This window comes from Lygodium microphyllum, unplaced genomic scaffold (assembly GCF_053477565.2).
Source record: "Lygodium microphyllum isolate KBCC unplaced genomic scaffold, Lygodium_microphyllum_v1.1.10 scaffold_40, whole genome shotgun sequence".
NCBI classification, from domain to species: Eukaryota; Viridiplantae; Streptophyta; class Polypodiopsida; order Schizaeales; family Lygodiaceae; genus Lygodium; species Lygodium microphyllum.
Window position 1 is genome coordinate 192,978 of NW_028229523.1, and position 13,879 is coordinate 206,856.

The 13,879-nt window shown below is 39.1% G+C and overlaps 1 protein-coding gene across 2 annotated transcripts; it reads right to left on the reverse strand.

Moving 5' to 3' along the window:
* Positions 1 to 4,129: 4,129 nt before the first annotated feature.
* LOC148009095 (putative pyridoxal 5'-phosphate synthase subunit PDX1) lies at positions 4,130 to 5,797 on the reverse strand. Of its 2 annotated transcripts, none has more exons than XM_087673816.1 (2): positions 5,672 to 5,797; positions 4,130 to 5,441 (listed from the first exon to the last, which is right to left on the reverse strand). In XM_087673816.1, the coding sequence occupies exon 2, from the start codon at positions 5,436 to 5,438 to the stop codon at positions 4,548 to 4,550; it is 891 nt and encodes a 296-aa protein (XP_087529942.1). In that variant the 5' UTR covers positions 5,439 to 5,441; positions 5,672 to 5,797; the 3' UTR covers positions 4,130 to 4,547. The 2 variants fall into 2 exon arrangements, with proteins under 2 accessions (XP_087529942.1, XP_087529941.1); XM_087673815.1 differs by having other exon boundaries at positions 4,131 to 5,441; positions 5,578 to 5,778.
* Between the last annotated feature and the right edge of the window lie 8,082 nt (positions 5,798 to 13,879).

Genomic DNA, 13,879 nt, shown 5'->3' on the forward strand with positions numbered 1-13,879 from the left:
GAGTAAAGTAGAGATTTAAAGTACTTTGGACTGAATTGATCATTTAGTGAAGTCTAGTAGTATTATCTATTGAGATGAGAGTATACAAGACTTAGTCAACTCTAAAATGGATAGAGAACACAAGATAGATAGTAGCACATAACTCTTTTTTCACAACACAAGGGCAACTATGGCTACCAAGTACAAGTAATGGGCTAATCCCCAAACCCAAAACTAGTTGTGAGGAGCTCAATTAGCTCAAATACAATGATAAGAACAATGTAGAGTGTGAATTACACTTAGTAGTATTCAATAATAAACTCAATAGTGCCTATTGTCTACATAGAGCTAGACTATGCTAGGATTGTACTGGACTATGTTGGGACTAGAGTTACTCACAAAAACATATATAGCTTTCTCCTATGAGTGTATTTCAATCTAACCTTGGATAAGTGGATGCTTCACAAAGTGAGGAACAATTCTTATTCACAGTCTAGTACGAGATTATGGCAATAGCTTGAGATATTCAACTCGGTCAAGTCGTAATACTTTTAAAAATGAGCATTTTATATTTTTACATCTCCAAACAATGATGGATAGATTGAGAGATTACAACTCTCCATATCTACTTTCTGTAAAGGTGGTAACCATAATTTTCTCCTTGACTGAAGGAGACTTTTCCATTGTTCATGCCCAGGTGTTGGCACCACCAAAAAGTGCAGTTATAGGTCAATTGTATGACCTTACACACATAATTTTACATCATATTACCATTGCAATATTATCCTTGAACATTGCTATCCCAAAAGCATTGTTCACACCTTAGTGAGAAGAGCTTGCATACTTTAAATTTTTTGGCACAACAAGCAAGATGTAATCAATCTATCTTCTCTTCATAAATCCATAGACTTTCAAACTTGCTTTTTTTCTATCCCTCTATGATCTTAGCTCACTTCTCTCACTCTCCTATGCTAGCATCAATGTGATTCTCACCCTTTATATCTCATAGAGTCGAGTTATGGGTGAGTATAACAACAAAACAGTAGGCCTTAAAGGTTTTTTTTTTTTTACGTTTTTGCCTTCTTTTTGTGGTTTCTTTTGTTTTGTTCTACCTTAGCCTCATCCACAAAGAAATAACAACAACAACAATAAAAGCCCATGAATCAATATCCTCTGGACACATGCTATTCCTATCATATTCATGGGGTGTTTTGGAGTGCAAGCTCCTACTCTATCATATCGGCAAGAGAGTGAGGAGTTTGATTATCGAACCCACCTGCGGCCTAGGCAATGGAACCAAAAAATGTTGTCTTATGATCTCAATGGTGGGACATTGGATGAAATTCTTATTAGTTTCAAAGCTTCGAACCAACTTGATCAAGCTACCTTTCACATAACTGTTGCACTCTCACACACTAATCCATACGCTCTCCTTCGATCCCACAAATCAAGAACAATAGATTAATGATAAGGTATATTAAGCTCCCCTTATCTTTACATAAGACCCAAAGGCTTGTTGATGACTCCATGATTCAAGTGATACTCTTTCAAACGCATCGTTACTGTATTGTCTCGTGCAAGCTCCACGGATAGAAGAAGAAGAAGAAGAAGAAGAAGAAGAAAGAGAGGAGCTTCTCTCCATGGTCTCTCTCTCTCTCCACAAGCAAGAGGATAGCAAGAAGCAAGAGTGGCTCTCTCAAATTTGCACACATAATAATGAACTCCCCCGGTCTCTCTCCCTCTTTCTCTCACTCTCTCCACACAAGCAAGAGGATTGCAAGAATCAAGAGTAACTCTCAAATTTGCATACATAATAATGAACTCTTCTATTCACTTGGTAGCTTTTATACATAGGGTTATGAATTTGAGTTTCTTCCAAGAGTTGGGAACCCCACCCCTCTTTTTGGCCTTTTGCTAGTCCTCCTTAAATTTTTAAAGCTACTAGCATTAATTGAACAGTCTTCTTCCAGAAGTGAATAGAGGCGCCATACCCACAACCTAAAAGTTATTTCTTGCAATTTCTGAAAATTTTCAGATTTCTAGTGTAGTCCTGCTTCGACATTGCTCTTTTGCAATTTTTGGTAATTGAAAAATCACCGCAAATCAAGGAGGAGATGTTTTCACCTATGTATCCAAGGACAAATTGGATGGAAATAACTATTCACTTTGGTCCTTCATGATGAAGAATATACTTGTGGCCAAAAATCTTCGGGATTATATCAGTGGAGAAGAAGCTCGACCTGGAGTTGTGGCTCCAGCTACTCCTCCTCAAGCAGGACGTGCACCACAGGCACCTCAACTTGCTCCTCCAAATATAACTACATCATAATATTCTTGAAAATTTTACAAGTGCTTCAAAAGATAAACCCTTGAAAGGCTTTCAAAAAACTTATATTATCCTTTGGATGCATCACTTGTATCTTTTATACATAGGGTTATGAATTTGAGTTTCTTCCAAGAGTTGGGAACCCCACCCCTCTTTTCGGCCTTTTGCTAGTCCTCCTTAAATTTTTAAAGCTACTAGCATTAATTGAACAGTCTTCTTCCAAAAGTGAATAGAGGCGCCATACCCACAACCTCACAACTAACTGTCTATCCTTTATCCAAAAAAAAAAAATTGTTCCAATTTGCACAATAATGAGCCCCACACTGCTCAAAATATCTCCTCCAAATATAACTACATCATAATATTCTTGAAAATTTTACAAGTGCTTCAAAAGATAAACCCTTGAAAGGCTTTCAAAAAACTTTTATTATCCTTTGGATGCATCACTTGTATCTTTGCTCTAAGCTTGCATACTTCACACCTGAACTCTTGAAAGTTACAAACTACCAAGTGCTCAAGTTGAAGAGTGAACTAAAGTAAGAGTTTGAAAAGAAATATCTTGGGATACTCAAACACTTTATTGGCATAAAGGTGGTGAAATGTTATTACAAAGATTGTGCTTTGGATATGTTAGCTAAAAATGACATGACAGCATTAAACCCACGAGGACATTGCTTGATCCAAATGCAAAGTTGCCAATACATAGGTGTGGGAAGATTGTTGACCCAAACATATATGATAAAGACATAGGCAAGCAATCTTATCTACCTCGGGTCATGTTCTATGTAAAGCACAAATTTGGTTATGGATGGATTGCACTACAATGTAAAGCATATAGTTGGTTGTGGATGGATTGCACTACAAGGCTGATTTAGAGCTTGAACTTTATGCATATATAGATACCAATCCAATAAGATAATGCGGACAATCAAAGGTCAATATCAAGTTATATACTCAATTCTACACAAGCTATTGTGTAATGGATATCAAAGCAGCACCTAAGTTTTCTTTGTCATCTACAAAGACTAAATTGCAAAGGGGCAATAAATGGGATATGTGAAGTTGTGTGGCTCTACAGCTTACTAAAGCAAATTGGTCATGATGTGAATCCTATATCACTATTGTGACAATATTAGCAATATCATGCTAGTAACCCAATCTTTTTAGTCTCAAGAAACACTAAGGTGAACTACCATTTCATTCATGAGAAAGTACTCCATGGAGATGTAGACCTACGACATGCCTACTAAGCAATAAGTTGCAAATATCTTTACCAATTCATTACATTGGGAGTTATTCTAACAAGCTATATAGTATGGAAGTACATATCTTCAAGTAGATAGTGAAGCACTTCGAAAGAAGGGAAGAGAAGTGTCTCATTCGCAATTGCCAAACTACACACAATCGTCCAAATTTGTGGAATGGTTTCTACTAATGCAAACATTGCACTTGTTCAATAGATCTATTTGTGAAGATCAAGGGAAAGTAAACATGGGGCATTAAAGGGTTTCAAGGAAAACAAAGATGCTTTTACAACAGACCAGATGCCACACTTCATAACCAAACAGCAATTCCTTGCAGACATCCCTAAGCACCTGGCCCTCCAATGAATCAGTGTTAATACTACGAAATGACCTTGGCTACAACACGACAGAGCAGTACCGTTTCATCTTCCCTTACTTTCAAAACAATGTGACCACTCGAATCACTCCTACAAAAGGCCTTCCAAACAAAGATTGATTATATAGGATTCACAACAAGCTATGCTGCAAGATCATGATGTAAAGTGAACAAATGTATATCCTAGAGAGCCGTTAAATCACCCAGAAGTGTCTACAAATGTTGATATCATAAACTCAAGCAACAACTCAAAACTTCCTAGTCACATTCAAACTCACAATAAGGCAAATACTTGGAAGCTCCCCTGGGCTCTTAAGGGGAACGCCTCTCAACAGGACAAAATACAAGTGTCAATCTCTGCCTTTGCTCACCTCTTCTAGGTATGTTGCCAAAAACATGCTTTCATGACTTCCTCATAATAGCCTTGCAAACCCAACAGTGATTGCGTGATATAGAAAGTGTGCAAGTACAGTCCTACCAAATCATCAGAAACAGTGCATCAGGAATCCCCTTCAGCGATTCACGTATGTTGAAGGGACCATGAGGATGAACTCAAAATAGCCTCAATTCTCACATTTGTAAAACAAGAATAATATTTGTGTTGCCAAGTATATGACAAAATCTATCCAGAAAGGTTGATGCCTGCCATTGCTTGTCCTAAATTAGAGCTCACTTCTGCAAGAAGTTGACTGTCATTGTAATGTGCCACAGCTTTCACAATGGCTCTGGCACGGGCTGCAGAATCTCCACTCTTGTGGATACCTGAGCCTACGATCACACCATCACAACCTAGCTGCATCATCATAGCAGCATCTGCAGGAGTTGCAACACCACCTGCTGCAAAAATTGCCACAGGCAGCCTTCCAAGCTGCTTTGTCAGCTTCACGAGCTCTAATGGGGCACATTGTTGCTTGGCAAATGCATAAATCTCATCCTGATCTAGTGTTTGAAGCTTCCTGATGTCCCCTAGCAAGGACCGGATGTGCCGAACTGCCTCAACAATGTTCCCTGATCCTGCAGCACCCTTGGTCCGTACCATCGCTGCTCCCTCTGCAATGCGGCTCAGGGCCTCCCCAAGATCTTCACATCCACAAACAAACGGTATCCTGAAGTTGTGCTTGTTGATGAAATGTGCATCATCAGCAGGGGTGAGCATCTCACTTTCATCCACAAAATCAACACCAATGGCCTCCAGAACCTGTGCCTCCACAAAGTGACCGATTCTTGCTTTAGCCATGACAGGTATGTTGACTGCCTTCTTGATCTCCTTAATCATGCCAGGATCATTCATGCGAGCCACAGTGCCATCCAATCTGATGTCCGCAGGAACTCTTTCAGATGCGATGATGGCGATGGCACCTGCTTCCTCCGCCATGCACGCCTGCTCGAGGCTGGTAACCTCAATGATCACGCCCCCACGCAACATTTGGGCCAAGCCGACCTTCATGGCATAGGTGGAGGCTTTCTTGGAATCGGCATTGTCGAGCAACGCGACGACACCACTACCTGACATTATCTGCAACGGATGGTGCAAGAAATGGCATGCGATCAACACATAAGGACAGACAGATACAGAGACAGACAGCAGACAGACAGACATATGCAGAACAAGAAGAAACAAGAAAACAACAGTAACAAATCCATAATAATACCTATGTAGAACTCTGTGCTCGGAAACTTGGAAGAGATGGACGTTCTCTGCAAGAAAACCTTCAGTACGGGAGAGGAGCAAAGAGCAAACCCTACCGTGTTTCTTTCTATTTCCTTTTTCCTCGAACCGGCTATGGCGAAGAAAAACCGCACGGACTGCTCTCTCGCATTAAGCACTCATCCATGCTAAGGTTCGGAGCTTCCAGAACACGCAAGAAAGTGTAGGTAACGCAACGAAATCCTCCAAATAAAAAATAAAAAATATTTCGCTGGAAGCTTCACGAGGGAGTCGGGACTTCTCATTTCTTAGTTTTTGAAAAAGCGTCTACCGGTAAAATCACTTTCCGGCGGAAGATTTTAAAATCCATTCACTCAAAATTTCAGAGAGTTTTTTGAAAGAAATTATATGTGTTTAACCTTTTTTTTTACTATTTTTTTTTGTAAACTTGAAGGTTTTAAACCTGCTTTAAATTTTGGAGGCCTTTCCAAAATTGTTGCAACTCATTTTGCATTAAACCTAAGTTTTTCGTGAACAATGCTTCTATCTATCTATCTATTGTTCCAACCTTCATTTGTTATTTTCATGTTATTTTTATTTTTGTTTTTATTTTTTGAGATAATTGCAATTGGTTTCATCCCAATCTCTGCACTCCTAAGGGTTATGCGTCGTTGAGGATTTGATTTCTTGACTATCGATTCCTCATGTAGTCATCCTACCAATTGAGCTACTGTTTGTTCTTATTGGTATCTATAGTTCCTATTGTACAATTTACCAAGCCAAAGATCAAACCTAACATGATAGTCACCTAGCTTACATGGGAATTGCACATTTTTCCCAACACTTTCCAAAGGAGAATTTAGGAATTAAATTAGCCCTTTTGCTCTCTACCTTTAGAGACTCTCACTCTCAATCTCCATATATATGTGCATCCGCGTGCATGTGTGTGTGTGTGTGTGTGTGTGTGTGGATTCTATGCTTTAAAGAGTATCTTCCAAGCAACCAAAGGGAGAGCTCTTGTGAGACCAAGATCAAGAACCTCCACTACAAAATGAGTTGTTGTCACATTGACCGGGGGGGGGGGGATAATCAATGACTTGCAATCCACAATGGGGGCTCCAATACTAGTGATGGGGAGGCAAGGGTAGAGGATGCAAATATTATGATGGGCTTACTGGTGAGCTATTTATTCTATTTTCCATCCATACTCAATCTCCATGGTGACAGTAGGAGTACAAAAAGTTTGCACAAACAAGTCATTGATGGCCATATCATAGAGGTTGCAAACGCATACTCGTGATCAAAACACTTTTAACATTCCATTATTGTGAGACACTTACATGAGATATTACTCGATCAAAACGCTTTAGCATTCCATTATTGTGAGACACTTACATGAGATATGACTTGGCCATGATATTTTGGGTAGGTAACACCACATATTCTATTGAGTTACCCACTTAGCCATTACAACATGAGCCATGTGGCACAGTGGTGGATCGTCATCTCTCTCTCTCTCTCTCTCTCTCTCTCTCTCTCTCTCTCTCTCTCTCTCTCTCTCTCTCTCTCTCTCTCTCTCTCTCTCTCTCTCTCTCTCATATTATGTATGAGCTTTCTTATATATACACCACCTTTAATGGAGGAAAGAGATGGAGTTGTTTTGAGTCCTCACATTGACCCAAACTTTGGTGCTTTGTGGTACTCCTTACTCTAGATTAGAGACTTGCACCTAGATGCACTTGTGGCTTGCTAGCAATTTGTAGAGCCAAACAACATTTACCTCTTTTTTCTCTCTATTAGGCATCTCTCCCTCAAGCAAATATTTGTCTAACGTTTTAATGTAAAGAGGGGAGCTCATTCGTTTCAAGCTACCATCTATTTTCCATATCAAACCATTGAGCTTCAATTATCTATCTAGTAATGTATCCTTCATATCGACCATTGAGCTTTAATAATTTTATTAAGTAGTCTAGTAATTTATTTTTTGTCATTTTTAGAAGATACATGATGATTTTCCAATATCAAAATACAATGTAATGGCTTTAGGGTTAGATTATTTTTTTGTAGGGTTGTTAATGTATTGTGAGCCTTTGTCAAAGTGGGTGTGTGGATCTTGCAACTTCACAAGTCAATTGTTCATTTGTTTGCGAGCTAAGGTGGAATATGTCTCCCCCTCCCTCTAAATAAGCACATTTAATGATGGCTTTGACAAAACAATGGAGAGAGAATGTGTGTGTGTGTGTGTGTGTGTGTGTGTGTGTGTGTGTGTGTGTGTGTGTGTGTGTGTGTGTGTGTGTGTGTGTGTGTGTGTGTGTGTGTGTGTGTGTGTGTGTGTGTGTGTGTGTGTGTGTGTGTGTGTGTGTGTGTGTGTGTGTGTGTGTGTGTGTGTGTGTGTGTGTGTGTGTGTGTGTGTGTGTGTGTGTGTTCTTTTTTTGTTGGGGGAAGGGTAACTTACCATAATTATTGTGTGTGAGGTTTATCACAATGGGTGAGATTTTCCATCGAGCATCCTTTACTTGACTTGATTCAAACTTTTAGTCTCTAACTTTTTGACAAGAGTGATTTATATTAAATGCAATTCTTCTTAACTTTTGATATTGACAACTGTGATATACATTCAATGACTTTGAGAGTCTATTTGCATGTTTGAATGTGCCTTATTTGTGTGTCGCATTCAAAGGTCTAACTACTCTTGTAACAAAATGGAGTGCCTCACTAGGGTTAACAATTGAAATATATTTGACATTGCCAAGAAACATGTTTCTCCAAACTCATTGTGTCCAACTGGAAGATGTGGATCGTAACACTCTTACAACTTACATAATGGGAATGCCTTATGGTTTGAATTTGAAAAGATCACAAGTGTCAAGTTGCATGTTGAAATATGAATAACAAAGGATGTCAACCCAAGTCCTCCCTGCCCCAACCCTGATAAGCATAGTTGGATGCCTTTAATAAGATAGATAAAGCTTGGTGTGTGTTTGCATAAGAGGCTTACCTCATACCAATGTGTGAGCCTTATAACAATGGGTAAGATTTCTACTAAGTATGCAACTTGAAGAATTTAAACTATAGTCTCTATTTGCATTATTGGAATATTTTCCATCCCTAAGAAGAGGGGTATGAATTGGGCAGGGTAGGAGAGCATGAAAGGAAGGAAGAATTGTCTATCGACATTGGAATCTACTTGCTTATCTACCAAGGGCATGCAACAGAAATAGGTACCTAAGTTGGTTTGGCCTCCTACCTTCTAGCATTGATGGAACCTCCAACATGCAAAGGCAAATTGGATGGAATTGGAATATGTTTCCATAGTCTGTCATGAACAATGCAGCATGCTTGAGATGGAGAAAGCTTTGCATGTTGATCTTCACAGCTTTAATGCTAGGATCAAGGCTAGCTATGCACATGAAGTAAGAAAGATGCTCGGAGCTCTAGTAGCATTTTCCTCTACCTCCCTCAAATAGCACTATGTCCATACCCTGACTGGCTTGAAAGAGAGTGTCAATCACTACAAAAACCTTGGTAAAGTTTTGCATGTACCCAGAAAGCTAGATGGTGTTAATGTAAAGATATTTGTGAAATGCTAGAGTTGTCTGAACTTAATGGAATTGAACTTTGTGTGGATGCTAGATTTTCCCACTTTCCAGATGCCTATTATTTGTGCAAGGAGTCAACTCATTTTTCTTGAGACTACTCAAAGCAAACCATATATGACAAAAGCAAAACTAAGAGTTCTCCCAATGAGAATCATGCAAAAACATAGTCCATGCATCTCAAGAGGCTATACATGTCTTGAAGGCAAGTAAGGCTTCAAATATATATCTCAATACTAGCTCAATTATGGTTCCTAATGCATGTGAGGGTGAGAAGGCTCCTACTAATATCATGCATCCTAAGCATATATCAACAAGCAAAGAAACCCTCATATGCTAGTGTGGCAAATGGGTATAAAGATGAAGCTAAGGAAAATCCCCAAATGCCAAGGAGGGGTAAGCAGATTGCAACTCACGAATCTCGAACAAGCAGAAGCTATCTCTTAAAAATATGGATCTAAAACCCCTATGGCAAATGGGTATAAAGATGAAGCTAAGGAAAATCCCCAAATGCTAAGGAGGAGTAAGTAGATTGCAACTCACAAATCTCAAACAAGTAGAAGTTATCTCTTAAAAATATGGCTCTAAAACCCTATGGAGAGGAATGCATTTGCACTCTCAAATGAAATGGAGAATGAAGGTTAGTTTGACCCTTACTATAAAAAGGATCAATAAATTAACAAGGAAGACCCCTACACATCCAGAAATGTTCATGGATCGTGTTCTCACAGTCAAAAACAATCATTTGATGCTATTATAAGGCATTGAATCGGGCATAATAGCTACATAGGAAATCAAGCTAAAGATGGAAGATTGTGCAACCCTAGAATTCAAAAGATATATTGTCTTCTTTGATGTTTGTGAGAGGCAAGGGTAGTATCATATTCTTAGTCAAAGATTGTTTTGATCCTATTAGGCTATGGGTGAAGGAAAGAGGCTATGTCGTGGCAATGTAGCTATGCATAGATGGGAAGAGAGTAGATGTCTACACCATTTATGCACCTAATGTATCTACATAGAGAGCTCTATTTTGGAAGACCTTGGAGTAGCATATCCAATGTCTCTCTTACTAGGATATTGGAACATGACAACTAAAGGAGGAGATAGATCAAATGGTGACACTGAAGGGATAAGCTTGAGTGGAAGCACGGGCAAGTGGAAGCAAGACAGGTGCAAGCTATGGAGGATGGAGCAAAGGAGCAAGAGAGAGAGACTTGAGATATGGGAACTCCAATAGTCAGAATGTGTGACCGGCCTTCCCTAATTCATTAGTCACTAAAAGAAGGAAGAATGAAGTAATAGTCATGGACTCCCACATTGATAACCCTAAATTTGTGCAAAGAAAAAGGCATAATATATGGTCTACATTGACAAAGTCCAAGCATTTTGAATTTCTAATTCCTTTAATGTGTGCTATCATTGTTAAATTGTTTGTGATTTGCCATGGTATTTTAGCATATTTGCATTGTAAAGCCATGAGAATGAGAAATTGTGTGTGTTTTGCAAAAGTTGAAATGTTAGAAGGTTTCAATTTCAATTTTTAAAGGCCTCCTTTGTAAGCTTTAAGAATACTCATATAAAACAAACTTTCAAGATTTATGAAAAGGTGGGATTGGGGGGAGTCGTGTGATTTCAAGCGAAAAGGTGGTTGCAACCTCCTTCTTTCTTCCTCTTTATTATCCCTTATTCTACCTATCTCTTTCTCTCCCTCATTTGGCACAACTCTTGTTTTTCCTCTCTTGTGCTTTCTTGTTTTATCTCTTCCATGGAAGAAAAGAGTGAGAGTGAGGATGGTGATCATGATAGATCTCTTGTGTGCCAAATTCTTGTGTGTGTCAGCAGCATGGCTTCTTAGTGAGAGAAAGAGACGTTTCTTACAAGTTTTGAGTGCACAAGCATTGTAGATGCCACCATGAGGCCTGGTCTCTTGGTAGATTTGATGTTGTCCTTGGGATCTTTACGTGCCATATGTAATGTACAAGTATATGGGTCCACCACTTGTAGTATGCATATGTGTAGGTACTATAAGTATAGTGAATATACGGGCAGCATAAGCATAAGTGCCTTTACCCCCAACAACCTCCCACTTAAAGAGGTGAATGTGCCTTTAGTGAGATGAGGACAAGAAAAAAAGTGATAAAGTACAAATGATCATAAAGTACAATAGGATGAGAAAATATATTATCTCATCCCACACCCATTATCTTCCTAAGAAAGGCAAAACATTTTGTTGATAGACTTTTATTGAGCAAATCTGCAGGATTTGGTCGGTTTTGATCTTGACAAGCTCAATGGAATTGTCCTCAATGACCTCTCTAATAAAGTGGTAATGCACCTCAATATTCTTTGTCTTTGCATGGAAGACCAAATTCTTGGCCAACTTAATAGCACTCATAGAATCCAAATGCAGTGTAGGGACCACATTAGTAATACCAAGGTTGGCCACTAGCAAATGGCCTAACAACCAAAGAGCCTCCTTTTGTAAGACTTAGTGGTTGTGACATACTCTATCTCTATAGTAGATAGGGCCATGCATTTCTACACCTTGGGTATCCAAGAAACAATATCTTTAGCAAAGGTGAAGACATAGCTAGAGGTGGACTTTCTACTATCTGCATATCCTACATAGTCTGAGCTAGTGTACCCCACGACTCATATATCCTAGCCACCATAGCATATACACATATCTACGATGCCCTTAAGGCACCTCAAGATACCCTTCACGAGATCCCAATGTTGCCTACTAGGTGTAGCCATATAGCATACCACACAACGCCCACTCCAAATACTATGTTAGGATAAGTGGCTACCATGGCATACATCAAACTACCCATTGCAAATGCATAAGGGATCTTGGCCATCTAGACCTTTTTCTCATTAGACTATGGACAATTGGCTTGATTGACCTTCACATGAGAAGGTAAATGACAACTAGCTAATAGGCTTAACATCCTACATATGGAACCTCTCAAGGACCTTCTGGATGTACTCCTTCCATGATAAGTAAAGAAGCCTCTTAGAGTGATTGCATGTGATGCACATCCCAAGAATATGTGAGGCTTGTCCCATGTCCATCATCTTAAAACTCTTCTTGAGGTGATATTTTAGGATATCTAGCTCAACTCTCTCAACAATCAACATATCATCCATATAGAGTACCAAAATCACAATGTTGTCATCACATGATTACTTTGTGTATAGTGATTATATCCTTGTGAATGCATGAAATAATCGAACTTATGATACCATTCCCTAGGTGCCGGCTTAAGGCCATAAAGGCACTTTCTCAACTTGCACCCTAGCTATTTCTTGCCTTTTCTCACAAAGCCCTTGGGCTATACATATAAATCTCATCATGAAAGTTTCCATATAAGAAAGCTATCTTTCTATCCATTTGATAAATATCCAAATCTAATTGAGCAACAAAAGCTAGTACCAAGCATAAGGTAGTCATCTTGACTACATGAGAAAATACCTTATCAAAGTCAACACCATGCTCCTACTTAAAACCCTTAGTAATGAATTTGGCCTTATAAGCTAGCTTGGGGCGTCCATGGGTACTTTTAAACTTGTATACCCACTTGCATGGCAAAGTACGTTTTCCATTAAGCAAATAAACCAAATCCCATGTATGATTTTTCTGCGGTGAATCATAATTTGATTACATGGCCCTCTTCCAAGAGTGACTATCACCTCTCTGCATACCCTCATCATAGGTAAGAGACTCACCAACATCTATCACCATAATATAGTTCATAAAAGGCTCAAACTACCAAGGAGGACATCTATTTCTAGTAGAGTATCTCAAAGTAGGCTATGGGGCTTGTACATTCTATCTAACATCATAGTCGTGGACCATTGGAGCATCAATTCTATGGGCTATCTAGGTAGCTATATGGGAGCAGGAGGCTCTGGTTGAAATATCAATCTACATAGCTCAACTACCTACTCAAGCTGCTTATGCAATTTCCCTTCATGGAAAATGACATCATGGTTGTGGATGACCTTCCAAGCTTGTAGATCCAAAAGGTGATAGCCCATCTCACTTGCAGTCCTATAACCAAGAAAGATGCATTTCACTAACTTAGGATCCAACTTATTACACTTATCCTTCGAAACATGGCAAAAATCCTCACAACTAAAGATATGTAAATGAGCATATGATGGAGGTTTTCTAGATAATGCCTCCTTTGCAACCTAATAGTCAATAGTAGTGCATGGGGATTGGTTAATCAAACGTATGGTAGTAGTAACCACCTTAGCCCAAGAAATGCTTTGGTAAGCTTGCTTGGTAGAGCATTTCTTGGGCAGAAAGCCTCACAACCAATGACATGCAAATGAGCATATGATGGAGGTTTTCTAGATAATACCTCCTTTGCAACATGATAGTCAATAACAATGCATGGAGATTGATTAATCAAATGTATGGTAGTAGTAACTACCTTAGCCCAAGAAATGCTCTGGTAAGCTTGCTTGGTTGAGCATACTATGGACTCTCTCTTGAATCATTCTATTTATGTGCTCAACCATACCATTCTAGGGTGGGGTATATGGAGCATTCAATTTACAGTTAATGCTCTTCTCATGACAAAAATGCTCAAAGGCTTTAGAGACATACTCACCCCCATTGTCAAATCATAGGCATTTTAGCCTATGCTAGACTAGTTCTCAATAAAAGCAAGCCAATGCTAAAACTTAGCTAATACTTTT